Here is a 24290-nt window from a genome sequence, read left to right as displayed (position 1 = left end):
CGTTTGTGAGGGTATTTATCAATTTGACTTAAGTCAGAAATATGTTTAGCGAAATTCCAACATGTGAATGTATCCGCCTTTGGGTATAACACACTAATTGTTAACACTGGTTTAGGACAGTGTTTTAAATCAAATAATTATGTTATGTTGAGATTTCTTGCTATGCATTAAACTGTCCAATGATGTGGGCATCCTTTTGGGATTACATACTTGATCCTGTACAATAGCAGCTTCGAAGCAATTTATTAGACAAGAAATTGAGATCTGTTTAAGGCATGTATAATATCTTTTTGTGGAATTAACATATTTATTCAAATAAACACAATGCTACAGTTTATTGTTCAGAGGATTTTTGAGGGCCATCAATTAGGACCTTTATTTTTTATATACCTGTCTGTAAATGTAAAGCACAAACAAAACTAATTGTCAAAAGGTATAGATGACCGTAGTAAAACTTTTTGATCTATTGTTGTTTGTTGTTTCTATTACAGTAGTCTTTTTTACACAATCATTTGAGAGGGGGAATTGTTTCCAAATGAAGTTCTGTAGAGATTATTTTTCAAAGAATGTGTTTTTAAAGCTTCTCGACATTTAAATAGGTGTGACAAGATGATTATTAATAATGGTTACATCTTCCCTTTAGAAACTTTAGAAAAATTTAAGTTTGGTAAAAAAAATCATACAATAACTTTTTAGTTATATAAAGTCAGCTTGTGTTGCAAAAGATTTCCAGATGCAATGAATTTCATATGCATATAATAATAAGCATGTAGGTTTTACAGTAATCTATTATCAAATATATTTCTGCCATTTTTTATATTTACATTTTTAATACTAGTATTTACATTGTATATTTACATACATTTTGGAATACAAAGATGGACAGTATAAGTACTGTACAGTTTACAGTATGCTCTTGTACCATTTTTTAACTATAAACATTATTTACAATTCAGTTTGAATATAAACAATTTAGTATGGATTTGAACATATGAAACAATCACTTGTTTATTCATTGTGTACATGCCAAAAATATGTTAGTTGAAAAGAACTGCTAATATATGAGTAGTTTATTATTATTTTTATTAGAAAGAAATAATCCATTGAATGTTGAAGTTGTGAATTAGTTGTAAAGTGGAATTAAACATGTAGGGAGCAACATCAAAACTTGGAACAGATTTAAGGTGGCAATTAGTTCAATTAAGATTGATAGTTCAATTTAAAAATGTAAAATTAAATTTTTTTAAACACAATTTTTTGCGATAAGTGACTTGGCAAAGAAATTAACTTGCATCCTCTCACCTAAATGTAAAGGCGTCGGCATGTTAATGCCAGATATATTTGGACAATTTTGAGAAACTTGTCTAACCAAGTTTATTGCTGAGTGTAACCTTTTGTTTTTTAAGTTAAAATTATTATTTTAAACTATGGAAAGTTTTAATAGACAAAAAAAATTAAGCGCTTTAAAAAAAAAACCTTACAATTATAGCATGAACAGTAATACATAACTCTTTCATTTGAAGTTCAAGAGAAAGTTTACCTTTTAGAGTTATTGTTTATTGCTTTGAGAGTTTTTGGTATCCTGGTAACACCTTCTTCAGCCTTGAAGTGCCGGTAAACTTGCTGTTCAAAGCAATAAATATATAAATTGAAGAGATAAGAAATATATGTTAGGAAATGATATGAAATTAAAGAAAACAAATACCAAATTGACAACTTCAGGTACCAGAATTGAAAAATGACAATGTAATACTGCACTACTGACAACATCCAGGTACCAGAATTAAAAATAGAAAGTACCATGCAGGTACAAGAATTGAAAAAGACAATGCACTGTTGACAACATTCAGGCACCAGATTGAAAGACATCCAGGTTAGAATTGAGTAAAAGACAATGTACCACTGACAACTCCCAGGTACCAGAACTGAAAAAAGACAATGTACCACTGACAACATCCAGGTACCAGAATCTAAAAAGACAATGTACCACTGACAATTTCCATGTACTAGAACTGTGAAAAAGACAATGTACCGCTGACAACATCCAGGTACCAGAACTGAAAAAAGACAATGTACCACTGACAACATCCAGGTACTAGAACTGAAAAAACAATGTCCCGATGACAACATCCTATCCAGGTACCAAAACTGAAAAAAGCCAATGTACCACTGACAACATCCAGGTACCAGAACTAAAAAAAGACTATGTCCCGATGACAACATCCAGGTACAGTACTAGAATTCAAAAAGACTATATACCAACGACAACATCAGATACCAGAATTCAAAGAGACAATGTATCAATGAGAACATCCAGATGCTGAATTTTTTAAAAAGACAATGTACAGTATGAATGACGATATCCAGGTACCAGAATTCAAAAAGACAATGTCCCAATAACATAATTCTTGATCCAAAATTTCAAAGGACAGTGAATACCAGATATAAAAAATTATTGTTACTATTGACAACATCCAAGTGTCAATTTTTAAAAATGACCATAGACCATTGCTACTATGGATAACATATAGGTATGTACTATTATTGAAAAAAGGAATACCATACAATATCAAGTATCAACATTTAGAAGGAAAATATTGAGTATATTAAGATATTGTGCCATTGGAAAAATCCAAAGTATCAGAGTTTAAAAAGAAAATGTACTGTTTGAAAAATCTAAGTATTGAAATTAATTAAGACAATGTGCCATTGACAACATCCAAGTCATCAGAATTCAAGAAGACAATGATAGGCACCACCCATGAAATTTGACATATATCTATCTCATCAGGTTGTTATTATTTCCGAATAGAATCAGAAAAACAAGGAACCTTGCTGTGCCATTAGACCTATTAATATTTCACACATTACCCCCTCGAAATTGAAAGTTCATTAGCTTCAAGTTATCTGACGAACAAGTCTGTCGCAGGGTTTGCAACGGTAGATTGAAAACCTACTTCCAGATTTAATTAGTGCAATTAAATTCTTGCTTGTCTCTGTGGACATCAGTTTCAGGAACAGAAGCAGAGTGACTTTTTTTTTAATTAAGTGTCAACAAATTCTGATAATGTCTAATAAATTTTAATTGTCATATATATTTTTCTTTTCTTTATTAGTTTTGATGAATTTGATGATGTTCATAAATACAAAACACTTCAAGGATATTATTTACCAAATATTTTTATTCAATTGCTTCATTAGTGCAGGATCCAGCATGTTTGATGTTTTGACAATTCTGTAAATGTGTTTGTTGCTGGTGCAGCACACCATGTTGGCGACAGTGGCTTATTGTGACCGCTTTGTCTACTCCTTGGCACTCCAACTGCTTTTTTTTTTTTGCACTGCTTTTTTTTTTGCACCTTATTACATCAAAATAAATATAATAAAATAAAATATTATTTATGTCTTGCAGATTTGTACAGAAGGCAGGTTAACATTAGAGTTTACTTTTGATGATTTAATGCGCATACGGTCGTGGCATTTCCAAATAAGGAATCATTCTGAGATGATCTCTCGTAATGTCATATCTGTACAGGTAAATCAAAGTAACATTTAATAATTGTCATTACATTTAAATGAATCATTCTAACATATTTAAAATACCTTTAAAAGTTCAATTTAAAAAAAATAAATAAGTTATGAAATAATTTGAAATTGAAAATATATTATTACACTTCTGTATTTCCCCAAACTGAGCTACTGTGCCAACCCTGAAATGTATTCCCTGGGATTTTATTATTAGCAAATGTTTTCCTCAAGGTTATGTAATAAAAAATACTATTACAATAAATAATCAATTTTGATATCATCATTGTACTGCCATTATTTTTCAATCCCAAACCGTGCATTAGTGTTTCATTATGGATAGTTACAACTATCCATGTATAAGCCAAGCACTATTTTTCCATTAGTGCATTTTGCTCCATGCATTAAATCTGATAATTAATTTTTTTGTTGCATTTGATCTTTTAGGATCCAGCAATGTTGGAGCAACTGTCGAAAAATGTAACAAGACAAGGGCTTACTCATTTCACCCTTAACTATCTCAGAGTAAGAAGTTCTATAGTACTATAATACTGGTCAATTTTACTTGAGTGATAAATAAAGACAAATTTTATCAATTTGGTTTTCGGCATTTACCAGTTGTAAATATACCGGTTAAACAATATCGGTGGTGTAGTAAAGTTTTCTAATTATTAGAAGGAAAATAGTAAAATTTGTTAATTTATTGGAGTGATGATAATAATTAATAAAGAAGATGATGCTAATGTGTGGATGGCAGTGGTGATGGCATTGGAGTGGAGTTGATTAGCTTGGTGGTAAAAATGCTTTCCTTATGATCCCTTGGTGGCCCTGGGTTCAATTCCTTTCATTACAACAAGACTTCTTGGCATGACCAAAACAACTCCATTCTCCAAGACTCATTTAATTGAGATTTAGTCTATTGTAAGGTATCTTGTGTTTATGTTTGTCTTGTTTGCCACTGATGAAAGTGATTGATTTCGCTGTTTAGTATATCTTAGGCCCGGTTAACTGCAATATTTTCTCTTTTTCTAGCTGTGTGTAATTCTTGAACCCATGCAAGAGTTGATGTCACGTCACAAGGCATACAACCTCAGCCCGAGAGATTGCCTCAAAGCAACGTTGTTCCAGAAATGGCAAAGAATGGTAGCGCCACCAGGTAAGCACGCATTTGCCACTGAAACGATCCATAACCAGATAAGCAAACAGGTCACATGGTTAAACTTAGCCAGTCAGAAAATAACTAATTCAAGTAACTAATTAAAAATTTAACCAATCAGATGATAGAGTAGAAAACAAATAGCTGGTATTTATCCAAACAAGTGATAGGTTAGAAAAAATGTATCAAATTGATTTAGGATATAACATGAGGAAATTTGGCCCAAGGATATTCAGTTAACTACTGATGACAACTAATTAAACAACTTGATATAAAGCTAAATGTAATAAACATGATCAAATAATTTCATTTAATTTTGTAGTAAACATGTTTCTAAATCAGTTGAAGCATGTTTGATGTAAATGAAACTAGAATTTTAATTAATTTGATGTATAATTAATACATCTGCTGGTGGAACAGCTTGATTAGTGTTAAACACTTTCACTTTCTCAACTCCTTCGGAAAAAATACACCCTATAAATAATTCATTTTTAATAAGTTTCTTTATTAGACAGTTATACAACTTTAGGCATAAGGGCAAAGTATATACAGTACAAAACAGTAAAAACTAAATCACTTTTCTATGTGGCAACCCCTTCACAAGACACATACACACAATGTGCTCTACATCGATGAGGCTTAGGGAGTGGGGTTGTTTTGTTAGTTATAAAAAAATCCTGTTACAATGACAGGAATTGAACCCAGGTCCTTGGATTGGAAGACAAGCATCTTAACCACCCTCCTCTTCAATTCACAATATAAGAAGAAATCTTTGGATAAATGATCTTATAAACAACAAAGTAGGCTTGAAAACAATGTGATCTTAATAGATTCACTTAAAAACTGATTCCAAAATGTTTAGGTTGAAACATTTATCAACGTTATATACTTTTGAATGTTCTTGGTCTTGAACTTTGTTTCCCTGTTCGATGGAGACATCATCTTCAAAATTCTCACGAACAAATACATTATAGTGATGTTACAGTTTTCCAACCTAAAAGAGAAACTGGAAAAATCACACATCCATTACACTGCTTACTCTACCCATGTACAGCATATTCGTAATTGGAGAATAATTGTGTTCATTTCCCTCTACATGTAATTCTTTTCCCACCTCCTCCCCTTCCACTCCTATATAATTATTTTCAAGAAACTTAACAACGTTAATGCCCTTGTCAACTGTTGTTATTTACTGTACATGTTCAAAGATTATAACATTTTCCACCGTAGAAAAAAATGCATCGCAGGGAGGGTATGCTTTTACTGTGTGGTGTAAAAGGTGTAATTTTAGTTATTATTATTATTGTATTACTATATTTATTAGAATATCATTAACATTACTGTAAGATAACTGCTTCTTCAGCCTATATGCATTATATATCTTGCTTTACACACAGAACCACATGCATTTGGCTCCCTAGACCTTTCCATAGCTAATGTCTGCAAGTTCTAGAATTTCACCTAACTTTAGTTAACTAATAGAAATTGTACTTTTTTTACTGAGGTATGCTTTATGGTTGGTATTTAAGGCCCCAACACCTATATTTAGAATACTTAACAATACATGTTCATTTTCTTGCTCAATATTTTTGATCGAATTCTTGAATTTTGTTCTTGGAATGCTTAGATTTTTTAATGTCCATTGATTATATAATGATTAATAGTGTATAATAAGAAAATGTATAGAGGTATATTGGTATATTAATCTAATTTTCACTCTTAGTGTTTGCAATTTGATCACTCCGCACCCATGGCACATGTGACACTTCCCTTGTACATCTCGTCCTATTTTTCATTAGCCCATGCCTCTAAATTTTATCAAGCCCTATAATTAGCCTATGTCCTCTAACTAGCCCAGTAGTCATGCTATGGCTTTTTAAATATCTACAGGCTTATTAATGTTGCTATTGGTCAGATATTGAAACCCACATTAAAAAAGTAATGAAAATATTAAATTTAAAATTAATACGCGTGAAATAAATTGTAATACAATACGACACAGTTCGAAACAAGTCAGTTTTTGTCAATTTACAGACATTTTAGTACAGAAATGTTTCAAATTGATTGCAAGCCAAAAGGGTTTATGAAAAATAATATAAAACCATCTTATTTCTGCATTTGTAGGAGAAAATTTTGTTTGTTCTTCTCTAAATGAAAGCTACTTATATAAAAATGCAAAGTATGAAATTTGAATATTAACTTTTATTTTAAAGTTCATAAGGTTAACATGGGCAGTATATCTTTGATTAGCCCAGACCTCATAATTAGACCATGCTTTTAATCTCTGTACAGAAATTAAGAATTGATTGATAGTATAATTAAAAGGTCATCTTCTTTGACAACGTGATAGGTTTTAATTTCCCCCATTACCCTGTGTAATCAGCACCCAACTTAGAAATATCTGGTACAACAGTAGATTAGCTTATCCCTCACAGTATACACCTTCCCTCTGTCATTCACAACAAAAACATCATATCACTTAGTATACTGCCCTCAATTGTTCTTACCCATAATTCCTTTATCAGTGCATCCTGCTTCATTGCCATCTTATCATCTCTCGGAAGCAATCCCCAAGCACAACCTAAAATAACTCATTCAGGAATATAAAGCATGCAGATCCTATTTTGATAAGGCCATATTATATAACGAAATAAACAACCATAGATGGTTAAACCATGGAGGAAATTCTTAATATATTTCCTCCATGGTTAAACCAACTCCCTGGTTAAACAATAGACAAAAGTTAATACAGTACTGTACCCTGCATTTTTTTTAATTTGATGCTGTGAACTTTAGACAAACCACAAGAAATTGTTTCTAGTCATATTAGTTGTGTCCTTCTGCACGATACCACCATATATACATCTGTCTCTCTCCAGCCTGGGGTATAATGTGACCCTGGTTGTATGTGAATATAAACATAGATTGTTGCACAGGGTGTATACAGTAGATGTCTATTGTATACACTATGTGTATACAATAGACATCTATTGTATACACCATGTGTATACAATAGACATCTACTATATACACATGTAGATGTCTATTTAACTGATGACTATAGTAATAATAATTATATGTGTCTCAGAGTTAGTCACTATATAGGTTATACAGTGGGTAGCACTGCAATTATAAATTTTGTAATTGTTATCCTTAACCTTAATCCACTGATAGATTTTATCAACTCCTCATCCTTTTTCCATAATAGGGAGTTTTCAATTTTACTCAACAACCTAGCCCTAGAATGGATTCCTCCTCCGTGCCAATTCTTAGTTATGTTTACAACATTATATTCGGGCTAAATTGCGTCTAGAATCAAGACGATAACGAGAAGTCAACTTTCTCACATGTGCAGATGACTTCTTAGTGACGTCATTATCACTTAGGTCTTACGGTCATCATGCAATCGAAAGCTCCCTAAACGGTGCCAACCCCCACACTTTAGACCGACCTATGCCCATGTCATGTACGCCTGAGAATATGACATTGGTAGCTTGCACTTTACCTTCCATTTTCAGATATCAAAGCACCTGCCAAAGAGAACGAACGCATCAAGAAAGGTAAAATAATTTTCCATCCATCGTTTTTCCTTTCCGTTTCACAAGCTTCTTGCACTAAAGCTAACCTGACCAAATCACTGCCAGCAGCACACTCTGGGTGCTTCACACTACTACCAAAGATCTTATAATAACAAGATAGCGTTCTGTGCCATTTCTGCATGCAAATTCTGTAATAATAGTGCTTTCTCTCACAAAAGTGATTAATTTTCAACTTGGAAATAAAAAATCGTTAACTAATGATAACGCATCTCGCAATTTCTGCGTGCAAATTCTGTAACAACCATGGTTAACCACTAGGACGCCCTCTCTCAGAAATGGTTACCTTTTATGCTTCTTTTTACTGAAAATCAATGCTTGTATTTGTTACGCGTACATTGCAGGGAGCGCTATCTTGGTATTATAAGTTATTTGACTACTAACAGAACATTCTCATGATTTGTAAATAAACTTTATGAAGTGGCCTTTGAGAGAGTAAAAAAAATCAGAAAGAAACATTTCCTAACCATTGCATATATTTTTTTAACTTTTTTGTTGTACAGTATGATAATATGATTTTGTTTTCTAATTCTTTGCTATTAGGTTTACTTTATACGGTACTCATTATACTGTCGGTCAAACATCTTTAGATCATAATCATACATACAGTACGGAATCTGCCAGTCACACCTGCTCATGTTAGTCATACTGTACAGATATTGCCACTTACATGCATGACAGTTAGCTCTGTCACTCATGTGCTAAATAATGCATACACTACAGACATTGCCAGTCACACATGTTGATAGTGACACGTAAATACAGGCATTGCCAGTCACGCATTCTCATAGTGACACGTACAGTGCCGACTTTACCTGTCACAAATGCTCATAGTGACGAGTACAGTACAGACACTGCCAGTCCCACATTCTCATAGTGACGAGTACAGAACAGACACTTCTGGTCAGACATTCTCATAGTGATGCATACAGTACCAACTTTGCCAGTCAAATGCTCATAGTGATGTGCACAGTACAGACACTGCCAGTCACACATGCTCGTAGTGACGCATACAATACCAACTTTTTCAGTCACAAATGCTCATAGTGATGTGTACAGTACAGACATTGCTAGTCACACATGTTCATAGTGGCACATGCACTACAGACACTGCTAGTCACACATGCTCATAGTGATGTGTACAATACAGACATTGCCAGTCACACATGCTCATAGTGGCACATGCAATACAGACACTGCCAGTTACACATGCTCATAGTGATGTGTACAGTACAGACATTGCCAGTCACACATGCTCATAGTGGCACATGCAATACAGACACTGCCAGTTACACATGCTCATAGTGATGTGTACAGTACAGACATTGCCAGTCAAACATGCTCATAGTGGCACATGCAATACAGACACTGCCAATTACACATGCTCATAGTGATGTGTACAGTACAGACATTGCCAGTCACACATGCTCATAGTGAAATGTAACTGTACAGACACTGCCAGTTACACATGCTCATAGTGATGTGTACAGTACAGGCATTGCCAGTCACACATGCTCATAGTGGCACATGCAATACAGACACTGCCAGTTACACATGCTCATAGTGAAATGTAACTGTACAGACATTGCCAGTCACACATGCTCATAGTGATGTGTACAGTACAGACACTGTCAGTCACACATGCTCATAGTGATGTGTACAGTACAGACACTGCCTGAGGCTGTCACACATGCTCATAGTGATGTGTACAATAAAGACTTTGCTGCTCACAGGGACATGTACTGTACAGACAATGCCGGTCACGCGTGTGCTCATAATCATGAATACAGTGTGTGCGTCAAGATATAAATTTGGTTGTTCAGTACATTATTGTATGGTGAGAAAGTGGGAATGAGAAGAAAATCCTGTCACTTTTGTAGGATTTGAACCCATGATCTTTGGTGAAAGAAGTAACCACCATGCCACATCTTCGTAATTGTTTTTTTTTTTAGTCAAACCACTGCTAAAATATCCTGAAATTCTCAATGTTATTTTTGCTTTCCTTAATACTTCATTTAATGGCTGTGCCTTTGAGCATGCTACAGTAGTAACATTATGTAATCTCATTAATTTTATTGTTTTCCTCCTCTCAAAAGTAGATGTCATGAACATAACATGATAATTTAGCATCGCTTAAAGTTCACAAGGTTATTCATAATCACAAGGAAATGCTATGTTTTATGCCTGCTTGCATGGTGCAATAAAAATATAATAATTTTGTTATAATTAAAGTCTGGTTTTCACCATATAGATCTGATTGTATTTTTTAAAAATTAAAATATTTTATTAGAGTAGTAGTATTATTGAAAGTAATTATTTTTCATAAATGTTATAATTTTCAAAACTATAATTTAAAATTATATTAAATTATTACTAACAACAATATTGTTGATTATCAAAATTCATATTGAAATATTTTGTTATGATTGTTATTATTTGTATTTTTGTATGAAACATAAACAATCTAACTATGCCTTGAATGTTTTTTTTTTTAAAGCAGGTATCATTACCATAGTTAATTTGGTTGGCTTATTGATTGGTGTTACCGTATACATTCTATCCAGTCTGTTTTATTTCCTTTTCTTTTAAAGGCAGAATAAATTGATGAAATTTAAGCAGTAGTTTTTAAATGTTTTTCAGAAACCACAAGAGGAACAGGAAAGAAACGAAGGAGAAAGACATCGACAACAACCATGACCACCAACTCCACTGGAATTACAGGTTCTGGGACAGGGTCTAGCAAGAAAAAGTCCCCCGCTGGATATAACATGCCCCCAACTGAACCAATTCCAACGGTAAGTACCATTTGTTGTTTAGAATCATGACTGACAACGGTTTATGTACATCTAATATTTCTGCTTACCCACTTCATAAGATTCCTAACCGATTTTACTAGATGACCTCTGACCTCAATGTGACAAGCTGATTGGTGACAGTGGCGTATCTAAAAGACCTTAAACACTGTTACACCCTCTCCCCATCAGCTCCCCTTTCCCCATCAAGGCCCCCTCCTCCACTTTAAAGACTTCTAGATATGTAACTGACTGGTGACCTGTTTTCAAGGTATCATCATTTGATCACCAAGTCACCCATCATCTTTTCAGGTTAATGTATTTTATTGAAGATATAGTAATGCAACAATGAGGAGCTTTCAATTGAGAACGTAGAATGGGAATGTAGAATGGATTCACTCATCTGTGACTGTTGTTGTGCCGATCTACTTTAAAATCAATTTTGATTTTTTACGACGTGTACATGGATGTGTCACGAGAATGCAAAAGTCTGATGCACCAATGTTTAATACAGTACAGTCCTAATTCTGGCCTGAACATAGTTTCGGTTAACAACAGTTTCAGGAAGGAACGTATTAATGCACAACATTCAGACGTTCGCCGTTAAACTAACATGACTTTACGTTCTACATTCTAAGTTGTTGCAAATCAGAAGCGCCCTAATAAAGAATTTTATTATACAGTTTTTGGAAAGCACTATAATAACTCCAGTTTGATTTGTTCAACCATTAATAATCCTGTTTGTGTCTTCTAGGATGTTATGGTGGTGGGGGAACCTTCGTTAATGGGGGGAGATTTTGGAGATGAGGATGAACGGTTGATCTCGCGTCTTGAGAACACACAGTTTGATGTCAGCAATGGAATGGACACGGAGGAAGATTTTGAAAATGGAGGCAACACCAATTCCTCTAATCAGAGCCCATGGAATCAAGGTGAAAGGTCAACACCAGCACCACCGTCCAATCAAACGCAGGAGGAAAAAGTCCCTACCAATGCCACCTGAGCCAATCATATTCCACCCATTTGGTAATTATTTTCGTGTTTGCCAATTGTAGCAATCTTCCATGGCAACCATCTGCATAAATAAAAAATAACACTTGTAAATTGTTTTCTGTATCTTTTGCTGCAACATAGAAGTGAATATTTTCGAAGAGAAATATACTTCTTTGGCTTTGTAATTGAAGATACGTGGTTTATACACGTAAACGTTGCTGCTGACTCAAGTGTTTTCTTGTTAAATTATGGCATGGGTATGTGGACTTGTCTGGGTTGTTGAGAGTGGCAATAGTGTAGTCTTTAAGCAGAAGGCATTCACAACCACTCTTAAAAGACTTCTCTCCAGACTATTAAATTTTATTTGACAAAAATATGGTCATGATCACATCACATCATGACCATATATAGGCACATCATGTCTATATATGGGCATACAACAGTTTTTTGTCAAAGAAAATTTGAGATTGGACAGAGCCTTATACATTGCAGAATGTATGTCAGATTGGTTGTATATCTATTTACTAGAAGAATTCTACTGCGAACAGAACCAGGTTTTAAATTTGGCTTAAAATTTTATAGCAAATGAAGTGTCTGATGGAATGTCATATTTATGTACAATTCTATAAAAAAATATAATAAATAGTTTAAAGGCATAAAATACAGGCATGATCTATTAAAAACAGATTTTTGTTTTCTTATGGAATTATATTGTTTTATGAACTTAAATTCATTGAAAATTTTTCGAGCTGTAGAATGTTGGCTGTTTTTTGCAAGTAGATATTTATTTGATTTTCATATTTGGAAATAATTATTTTAAAAATGTAATAAATCTATCAATCAAAATCCTGAAGGATGAAACCAAGATTATTAAACAGATGAAAATAATGTAATCATCGTTTTAGGCTCGAAAATATATATTAATATTACAAAATACAAAGTATATTTTTATCACCTTTTATTTTGGTTAATTTTTCTTTGTTTTCCAAAACTTTAATGTTCATTGTACAGATATAACATTTCAAAATGTCAAAATGAATTGTGGGTAAAATAGTATTACCCATAATGCACATGGTGTGGCCAGATCTGACAAAAAGGTTACTGATGCTTATAATTGAATTAGGCAGTTTATTCTGTCACTGAATAAGAAATGAGTAAGGTTTGTGTTGACTTATTGTTTAGCTAATTATACTGAATTTATCGTTGTGTGTTTTGTACATAAAATATGCATGGCTGTACAGGTATATGCATTCCCCATTAATTAGTACTTTAGTAAAATTCAAATAAAGAATGCTGTGGGTATTATATTTATTATTGGTTTTTTAAATAATTGTTGTTAAAATCATTATTATTATTATTATTATTATTGTTTTTATTATTATTTTTGCATTATTATTATCAATACATTATTATGATTATTATTATTGTTTTTTAATTGTTGTTAAAATTATAATTATAATTAATATTAGTATTATTGTTGTTACTGTTGTTATTATTATTATTATTGTTATTTATTGTTAATTATACTTTTTTACTAATTGATGTTAAAATCATGAATATGATAATATTTTGATTGATGTAATAATGTATATATTTTTGTCAATTTTGTAAACAAAAGTAACCACAGTGATCATTTTTGCATTTGTATGCAACGGTACAGTATAACCAATGATAACAGTCTTCAATGTGATTGATTGATTAATAGATTAATGCTGTTAATATTAGTTGCCACCAATATTATCTTCACCAACTTCGTCAGTGTCATACCATAGGGGTTAATGTCTTTCTGGTCAGTTACTGGAAGTTGGTGTATGATTGAGAAAAATTTGAAGGTCGACTGTTACATCTGGTCACCATTCTGCCTCTAATAAAATCTTCATAATCATTGTCATCATGTCATTATCATCGTCATCATCATCTTTATTGTCATTATCATCATCATCATCAATATCATCATCATCATATTTTCACCACCACCATCATCACCATCATCATCGTCATAATCTTCCTCATCATCTTCTTTGTCATCATTATCATCTTCATTATCTTCTTTATCATCACAATGATTATTATCTTAATTACCATCATCATCAATATAATTTATTTTATCTCAATTATTTTATGTCACGTCTGTAACTATTAATATTAAGATAGAATTCACAGATTGATCATGCACGCTACACATTTCCACCACTGGGCATTATATAAATTTTTAAGTACAAAGCACAAAACATGTACAATTTAGTAAATAAAATTGGGTGGCCTAGAGTTATAGAAGAACTAAAATGATTGGACCAATATAGTATAGTATGGTTCGTTGTGACAAATCATGGTTGGTTAAATATCTCAAAGATTTATTAATAAAGCTATCATGTCCTTAATATAGGATGATCAGTTTTTATTTTGTGAACAGGGATTAAATTATCGATAGGCCTATCTAAAATGGCCGCCTGTAACACTGAACAAATATTGTCGATCAAGTTCATTTTCTTATGGAATGTATTGTATGTTTATTTGTTTGAATTTTCTATTGTTATGTGTTGTGTAGTTAACAGAGGTAGCGTTATTTAGTATTTTCTGTTGCTTCTTGTATACGCGTACAAATTGGAACATTAAACAATTTCTACGTTAGTGAAATTATATAATATTTTGTAGACTCTTACTGTTTATGTTGAGTTAATATTTACTTGAACAATAAAACACAGTTTTAAGTGGTCCATTGATAATATTAATATAATATAATAGCATGCACACTCGAGAAACATATCGTTCTTTATTCGAACATCATCAGGAACTGCCTGATGTATGAATTGCTGATGAACGAAATATTGACAATAGGAAGTTTTCGCAAGCTTTACGAGAACGATAACGAATACGGTTACGTCATCAAATTTCTAGAGAACCCTTATCCTTTAGTAGCATATTTGTCACAACTTAAGCGATTTGTGTCTTTTGCATGAATGAGGGATCATGTTCAGCTCATACAGCATATTTTCAAGAATATTTTAGGCACGAATGACATAATGATAATGACGTATTCGTTATCGTTTTCGAAAGGTTGCAAAATCTTCCTACTAAAAAATACTGTGACTTCTTTTAGTCTTTTTGGCGTGTTTGCCAAATGTTTGATGTCGGATTTGCTTGACAGCATGGGGATGGGGTGTGGTGTTGTTTTGTTCTAGATAATATGTCCCAATCTACTAATTTGAGCGAGGACAAAATGTTTGTTACGATATTCCGCCTAGATAGAAGCCTGCAAAAATCTGGAAGTAATAATATCGTAGCACCATCATTTCAGGCGTCATTTCATGAAGAGCAATTTTGAATTGAATATTATGCTAATCAAGCCACAATTAGTATTAAGTAATCCTATTCCCAAAATAAAAAAAAAGATCGATTCTCTCACATTTTCTACATAGCAGTAACTATACATAACAAATGTTATTTGTTCTTATTGTGATCCCTTTGAAGTGGACAACTGGTGAAAATAGTCGTGAATAAATTACATAAGCCTAACTACTTGTGACAACAGAACAAAGTCAGAACAGCAGGCTCGGGAAGTATAAATTGGCACAATTTTAGATAATTAAATTAAATTTAATTAAACTTAATTGAATATGAAACATATATAGTACAAAGTAATATGAAAATATCTTATCTAGAGTCTCATCCGGGTGTCAGAGCAAAAATGGCATGTCACGTGTCGCTTAGCTCAACGGTGTCTCGCGTTTTGACATCGGCTTAATCTCGGACTCGTATTCGCCCTTCTATGCAAGTTTTAATGAAACATCTAGTATTCCACACCAAATAATTGCCTGGTGTGTTAACATCTAATATAATAAAAAGTGAATTTTTACGCATTTGCCGGTTCGTGTAACCAGCGACGACATGTATAATTTATAATCGTTAGGCGTTGGAGCAAGTTGAGGTCAGTAAAGATCTTCGATGTCTACTTGGGGTCATTTATGAGAATAATTTTCTGCTAACATTATTGTTGGCTTTTAAGTCTCTCAAAAGATGCGGGTTACAAGACAGAAGACCTTTCTCCATGTCATTTAAACTTATTTATACCTGAGTTCCCCTCTCTTTCTACACCCCTTCCTGCAATATCTTAACCCGCCCCATTACCTCACAGCCTTGGGAACAAAAGGCCGCTGAACTTTCGCGAATATTATGGGTGTAGGAGTCAATGATAGCCGGGGCGAAAAGAATCATGAAAGATCATCATGTTCAACACGTCACAATGCACCGACGTAAAAACCGATCTCAGTGCGCGCATCTTATTATGACGTTCTCTTCCGTAAAATCGAACTTGCTGCTGACTGGTCATCAGTAAGTTGCGTATCGCGTACTTTAGAACCTAACACCATCGCAACAAGTTCCTTCTTCAAACAAACCACCTCAGAAGGATTTTATCTTTCAAATATTCAGATCGATTTACAATATTGCTCTCAGTAAATGCTGAAATAATCATCGTTTTGCACTCACTGCCTGCCATAAAAGTAAGTAAAACTTAACTTGAACCAGTTCTGGTTGCTTCAAGTTATATTGATTAACTGACGGAGACGAATATGAAAAGAAAGCGATCATCAACAGAATCAGCAAGTGAAGGCCAGCAGACGAAAGCCTCTGTGGCGTATCCTGTGACCAATCTGCGTGCCACCACCAGCAAGAGAAAGCCTAAGAAGAAACGTTATTTTGCTAGAAAAACAACCGGTCCAAGACGTAAACTGACTCAGACCGAACTGGATGCGGCCATTGTCGTAACCCATGAGTTTGGACAACAGATACACTTGGTGGAGAAACGTTCCTCCACAAGTGAAAATAATAACTCCATCCCTAAACCTAGGCATGGGCCTACACCAGTTAAAAACGGGGGTGAATTACTGGTGATTGACCAAGAATCCTCCTGCATAACAAACAACAATTCCGTCCCTGAACCTATACCAGTCAAAATCGAGGAGTGTTTGGTAAGGCTAGACGAACAACCTTCCAATACATCAAACAATATCAATCCTGTCCCCGAACCTTTGTCAGACACAAACGAACAACATGAATTACTGGATTACTTAAACACATTAACAGAACGAGAAAGCATTACTTCCTCAGATCCATGGGAAAAGTACAGACCATTTGCAGAGTCCACAAAAGATCACATTTACAACTTTCTTTCAGTTATCCTCATTGACTTACAACGTTATGGTTATTTAATTGATGATAATGTATACTACCATTGCGTTATTATTCTAGAAAATGCTGTTCATAGTTATGCTACAACTTTTAGTTTGATAGAACTTGAAGAAATATCAATTGCTTGCATGTGCCTTGCTCTCAAGTCTTCCGACAGATATCAAGCGCGTCATATCATTCCATATGCTTGTGAATGCATTCAGGGTGGATACTTTGAACCAAAAGCAATTGCCCAAGCAGAGGCTAAAATACTAAAGATTCTAAACTTTAAGCTTAATACAGTAACCTGCGCTGATTTCATACATGTACAATGCGACATAGCAATTTGTAAGACTGATAGTATATGGGATAAAAAGCTAATAGATTTAATAAGACTCAAAGCTATGAGAAACTTGGTCTGCAGCCACAAATCATTTAGATCAGTAATACCCTCAACGATTGCATTTTGGATGTTGCAGACAACTTGTGTGCAAATGGATTTCAACTTTGACTCTGTCTTTCCTGATGTTTGTAAAATCTAAGTCCTAGACCTAACATTTTGGTATTTAAGGAACTTTAGGTTTTAAAAGTAAATAAAAAGTACACCGACATTAATTAAAATCGAAAGATAAATAAGGACGGTAAGAAGGCCCAAAGTTACTTATCAATTATTATTCGTAATATGATTGAGACGCCAATGAAAATATTTGAAAGCTTTCTACAAAATAATTCGATTATTCCTATTTAAATTATCTTCAATAATTCTACAGTACACTTATATTATAGCGCATATTGTTGCCATAATTAATTCAGGTAAAGCGTAATGTCATTGATAACTGTCAAAAAATAAGCTCCCGGGGTGAGTATTGTACCTTGCAGCTAATGATAATCAGTGCATTGGCGTTTTATACTCCGAGACGGGTACGTACGTAAAATGCTTTGACCAGAGACAACCGAGTGCCCAAATACTAATTAACCTACTTTTATTTGTGCATAGCGTAATAGTTTAGATTTTAGATATGAATAACGGGCAATAAAAAGAAATAGAAGAAACTAATATGACGGTAAAAAAAAAATAGACCTCCTTAAAAGTTGACAGTTAAATTGGATATGAATAATTAGAAATAGTATCCCTAGTTATTCAATAAAACAAATAATAATAAGAAAAAATAGAATATTGTTTTTTTCGTACACAGATTCAATGTGTCTAAAACTTAGCCTACTGTAATTGCTGAAATTGAAAAGCAAATTTTCTTCCCCCAAAAAAAGAGAAAAAATATATAAAAAACAACCAATATTTACCATTATTTAAAGCACAGTATATAGGATCTGTGATATATAGTGTTGCCTATCCGTTTGTGTATAGAATCTGTGTTTAAAGCATTCATAAACTAATGAGATTGTGAATATTTTAGTATGATAGGCTTAAATCAAAAATAATTATAGGACTAACAACTAGCGGTAACAGTTAGGCCTAATAATAGTTAATAATAATAATAATAATAATAATAATAGTTAATAATCATAATAGGCCTATTAATAATAATAATAGTTTATAATAATAATAATAATTAATAATAATAATTAATAATAATAATAATAATAATGATAATAATGATAATAATAATAATAATAATAATAATAATAATAATAATAAAATAATGAGAATGATAATAATAATGAAATTTAATAATAATACTAAATATCATTGTATAATTAAAGTTCCGAATATTATTCTATTCTATATAATTATAAGACGTTTTATCTAATGAAATATGACAATATAAAAATAGGCTGTAAAATAAAAAAAAGATAAAATAATTCCAGTCTGAAGTCGGAGATGCTACCTCAACGTGGTAGACTGGTGTCAACATCACTTGGTAACCATGTTATCATCATGATACCAATGATGGCTAACAGCATCACGCTTTAACATAATTAGGCCTTCACTATCATCATCAAATATGTTGCAAGCTTCTGGATATGTGCATACTGGTGAATGAGATTTATAAACAATAGAAATAATATTGGTCTAACAACATTCTAAACAAATTGCTTTATTTGATACCCGACATTTTGCTACTTGTTTACCTATCAGTTACTCTTGGAGTATTATTAATATAATATTTTAATGACCATAATTTTTTAATTGATTTAGAAGAATTGTGTGGTCAGTAGAGTCTAGGGATTTAGAGATGTCAATAAAACAGAATCTAATCAGGTCATAGAAGTTTAGACTTTTCTTCTATTTATTTATATCTCGATGAAGGCATGTGACGGTGGAGTGGGTCGAGTTTCTTTGAAAATTCCTTATCAGGACCCAATCAGTTCATAGCCGTTTACTTTTTAATATTTCGATGAAGGTATGCCAGGGGAGGATTAGCGCCCCTCCTCCCGTTTTTTAGGAAGTAAAAAAGAAGGAAAAAAAAAGTAAGAAAAGAAATTATTGATCGCCCAAAACTCCTCAGGTCATTTTCCGAGCGTCAAGAAAACATAAATTTCGCGGACCCTCTAGGGTAGTTTTGTCTCTCGATGGCCCCCACCCCTCCCCCCTTTCGGACATCTCTGGATCCGATGCTGTATGTGACGATGGATCGAATGACTTTTATTTAATAATTAATTTTGTTTATATTACAAATTAGGGAAATAATATTATGTCGTACCAAAAAGCAGGTCTATGTCTATATCTCATTAAACGACTTATACTTTAAACAACTCATATTGCTTCTTTGTGCATTTTCTTGCCTCTTTTTGGAGTTTACTTTTAATATGTGCGTGTTCGTTTTTACTCCTAGTCCCTATGCTACGGGGCTTGACGTGGACTAAGTGGAGTATGCCTTTCCATTATGTGTTGGTGCTTTGTATCCATTTACTGTCCAGACGCGTGCACAGCTCTGGAAGAAATATATCGTAGCACCATTCTTTTAAATGTCTTATTATTATTGGCATATTTTGAGGTCCTTCATGTCTATTATAATATCATAAAAAAACAATTTTACGAATCTACAAAATATTGGACGAGGACTTGTTACGCTACAAAAGCCGCACATGTGAGAATTCATTATTTAAATTACGTTAGTACAGTACAGCGAAAGGAGCAGCAGAGTATTATATATGTAGAGGTAAGTGGAACGACGGTACCGCTTCTGAGTGAGTGCGGCTGATGCAAACGTGTGTATGTTCACTAAATATAATGGAATAAAGTATATTATAGTGACCATGTTAATCACTAAAATACGTGAATACGTGACGAATAGGAATGTCTGCAACCGTCACAACATTTTTAGCATGTAATGTATAAACCATTTTTAACGTATTCTGTACCAGTACACCTATCTTACCTGTTTTAACATTATAAACAAATTATTATTGGCTCATGTTCTTCTTTATTCAAAAGTTAATTTGAATTTCACTTGCAAAGGTCTTTCTAAAATTATAGTTAAAGACTTAGCATTATTCAATATATGCTTTAAAATATTCTGTTATATATGGCAATACTTGCAGCATTTGGCCGACTGCGCTTCAGAGATTACTTAAATGATACACATGGGAGGATCCATAGGGGATGATGGTCGTCGACATCCGAACCCCGTCCCCATTACCACCACCCTTATCATGTAGAGTGCTTTTTAGCTGGCAAAAAAGTGTACAGATGTTGGTTAAATAATCAGAAGCTTTTTTCTTTTTTAGCGGTTGGGGTCATTTATGAGAATAATTTTCTGCTAACATTATTGTTGGCTTTTAAGTCTCTCAAAAGATGCGGGTTACAACAAGACATAAGACGTTTCTCCATGTTATTTAAACTTATGTTATTTATACCTGAGGTCCCTTTTCTTTCTACACCCCTTCCTGCAAATATCTTGACCTGCCCCATTACCTCACAGCCTCGCGGACGAAAGGCCGCCGATGGCGGGCTTTTCGCAAAAATGTATAATAGGTGTAGGAGTAAATGATGGCCGGGGCGAAAAGAATCATGAAAGATCATGATGTTCAACACGTCACAATGCACCGACGTAACCGATCTCAGTGCGCGCATCTTATTATGAAGTTCTCTTTCGTAAAATCGAACTTGCTGCTGACTGGTCATCCATAAGTTGCGTATCGCGTACTTTAGAACCTAACACCATCGCAACAAGTTCCATTCTTCAAACAAACCACCTCAGAAGGATTTTATCTTTCAAATGTTCAGATCTATTCACAATTGCTCTCAATAAAAGCTAAAAAATCATCGTTTTGCACTCACTGCCTGCCATAAAAGTAAGTAAAACTCTAACTTGAACAAGTTCTGGTTGTTTCGAGTTATATTGATTGACTGACGAAGACGAACATGAAAAGAAAGCGATCATCAACAGAATCAACAAGTGAAGGCCAGCAGACGAAAGCCTCTGTGGCGTATCCTGTGACCAATCTGCGTGTCACCACCAGCAAGAGAAAGCCTAAGAAGAAACGTCATTTTGCTAGAAAAACAACCGGTCCAAGACGTAAACTGACTCAGACCGAACTGGATGCGGCCATTGTCGTAACCCATGAGCTTGGACAACAGATAGACTTGGTGGGGAAACGTTCCTCCACAAGGGAAAATAGTAACTCCATCCCTGAACCTAGGCATGGGCCTACACCAGTTAAAAACGGGGGTGAATTACTGGTGATTGACCAAGAATCCTCCTGCATAACAAACAACAATTCCGTCCCTGAACCTATACCAGTCAAAATCGAGGAGTGTTTGGTAAGGCTAGACGAACAACCTTCCAATACATCAAACAATATCAATCCTGTCCCCGAACCTTCGTCAGACACAAACGAACAACATGAATTACTGGATTACTTAAACACATTAACAGAACGAGAAAGCATTACTTCCTCAGATCCATGGGAAAAGTACAGACCATTTGCAGAGCCCACAAAAGATCACATTTACAACTTTCTTTCAGTTATCCTAATCGACTTACAACATTATGGTTATTTAATTGATGATAATGTATTCTACCACTGCGTTATAATTCTAGAAAATACTGTTCATAGTTATGCTACAACTTTTAGTTTGATAGAACTTGAAGAAATATCAATTGCTTGCATGTGCCTTGCTCTCAAGTCTTCCGACAGATATCAAGCGCGTCATATCATTCCATATGCTTGTGAATGCATTCAGGGTGGATACTTTGAACCTAAAGTAATTGTCCAAGCAGAGGCTAAAATACTAAAGATTCTAAACTTTAAGCTTAATACAGTAACCTGCGCTGATTTCATACATGTACAATGCGACATAGCAATTTGTAAGACTGATAGTATATGGGATAAAAAGCTAATAGATTTAATAAGACTCAAATCTATGAGAAACTTGATCTGCAGCCACCAGTCATTTAGATCAGTAATACCCTCAACGATGGCATTTTGGATGTTGCAGACAACTTGTGTGCAAATGGAGTTCAACTTTGACTCCGTCTTTCCTGATGTTTGTGAAATCTAAGACCTAGACCTAACATTTTGGTATTTAGGAAACTTTAGGTTTTAAAAGTAAATATAAAGTACACCGACATTAATTAAAATCGAAAGATAAATAAGGACGGTAAGAAGGCCTAAAATTACTTATCAATTATTATTCGTAATAATATGATGGAGACGCCAATGAAAATATTTGAAAGCTTTCTACAAAATAATTTTGATTATTCCTATTTAAATTATCTTTAATAATGCTACAGTACACTTATATTATAGCGCATATTGTTGCCATAATTAATTCAGGTAAAGCGAAATGTCATAGGTATCAACTGTCAAAAAATAAGCTCCCGGGGTGAGTATTGTACCTTGCAGTTAATGATAATCAGTGCATTGGCGTTTTATACTCCGAGACGGGTACGTACGTAAAATGCCAAATTCCGAGTGGCCAAATTCTAATCGAACCTACTTTTTTTTTGTGAATAGCGTAATAGTTCAGATTTTAGATAGCCTATGGATAACGAGCAATAGGCCTAAAAAGGAATAGAAGAAACTAATATGACGGTTAAAAAAAGAATAGACCTCCTTTAATGTTGAGAGTTAAATGGGATATAAATAATTGGGAATAGTATCCCTAGTTATTAAATAAAATAAAAAATAATAATAAGAAAAAAAAAAAAATAATAATAAGAAAAAGAAAAAAAAACAACAATTTTTTTCATACACAGATTCAATGTGTCTAACACTGTTTTATGAAACGTAGCATACTGTAATTGCTGAAAATAGCAAATTTTCTCCCCCCAAAAAAGGAGAAAAAAATATATAAAAAACAACCAATATTAATCATTATTTAAATCACAGTATATGGGACCTGTGATACAGTGTTGCCTATCCGTTTGTTTATAGGATTTGTGTTTAAAGCATTCATAAACTAATGAGATTAGTAAGTAATAATATAGGCTTAAATCAAAAATAATTATTTTAGGACTAACAACAGTTAGGCCTAATAATAATAGTCAATAATAATAATAATAATAATAATATTAATAATAGGCCTAATTTTAGTTATTATTAATAATAATAATAGGCCTAATAATAATAACAGTAATAATAATAGGCCTAATAATAATAGTAATAATAATAATAATAAATAATAATAATAATAATAATCATGATACTAATAATAATAATAATAATAATAATGATAATGATAATAATAATAATAATAATAATAATAATAATAATAATAATAATAATAATGAAATTTGATAATAATACTAAATATCATTGTATAATTAAAGCTCCGAATATTATTCTATTCTATATTATAAGACGTTTTAACTATTGAATCATGACAATATAAAAATAGGCTGTAAAATAAAAAAAAGATAAACTAATTCTGAAGTCGGAGATGCTACCTCAATGTGGTAGACTGGTGTCAACATCACTAGCGGTAAAAGTTAGGCCTAATAATAATAGTTAATAATAATAGTAATAATAATAATAATAAAAATAAAAATAATAATAGGCCTAATAGTTAATAATAATAGGCCTAATAATAATAATAGTAATAATAATAAAAATGAATGATAATAATAATAATGATATTAATAAAATAATGAT

The 24290-nt window shown here is 33.1% G+C and overlaps 1 protein-coding gene across 4 annotated transcripts in view; it reads left to right on the top strand.

Annotated features, from left to right (window-relative positions):
• Positions 1 to 13453, top strand: part of LOC117108670 (LIM domain-binding protein 2-like) — a 46485-nt gene extending 33032 nt beyond the window's left edge. For 2 of the 4 annotated variants that reach the window (XM_033250778.1, XM_033250770.1), the window contains exons 6-11: positions 3413 to 3535; positions 3973 to 4050; positions 4558 to 4681; positions 8200 to 8241; positions 10918 to 11072; positions 11824 to 13451. In XM_033250778.1, the coding sequence (XP_033106669.1) occupies positions 3413 to 3535; positions 3973 to 4050; positions 4558 to 4681; positions 8200 to 8241; positions 10918 to 11072; positions 11824 to 12072 (771 nt within the window). In that variant the 3' untranslated portion in view covers positions 12073 to 13451. Of the gene's footprint in view, positions 1 to 3412; positions 3536 to 3972; positions 4051 to 4557; positions 4682 to 8199; positions 8242 to 10917; positions 11073 to 11823 lie in introns of all 4 variants that reach the window. The other 2 variants (XM_033250795.1, XM_033250786.1) reach the window with 2 other exon arrangements.
• Positions 13454 to 24290: the final 10837 nt, after the last annotated feature.

The sequence above is a fragment of the Anneissia japonica genome, unplaced genomic scaffold (assembly GCF_011630105.1).
Source record: "Anneissia japonica isolate Jap-2015-1 unplaced genomic scaffold, ASM1163010v1 scaffold26_len2425191_cov177, whole genome shotgun sequence".
Lineage (NCBI taxonomy): Eukaryota > Metazoa > Echinodermata > Crinoidea > Comatulida > Comatulidae > Anneissia > Anneissia japonica.
Note: the sequence above shows the minus strand (reverse complement) of the source record. Positions and strands in the feature narration are given on the sequence as shown.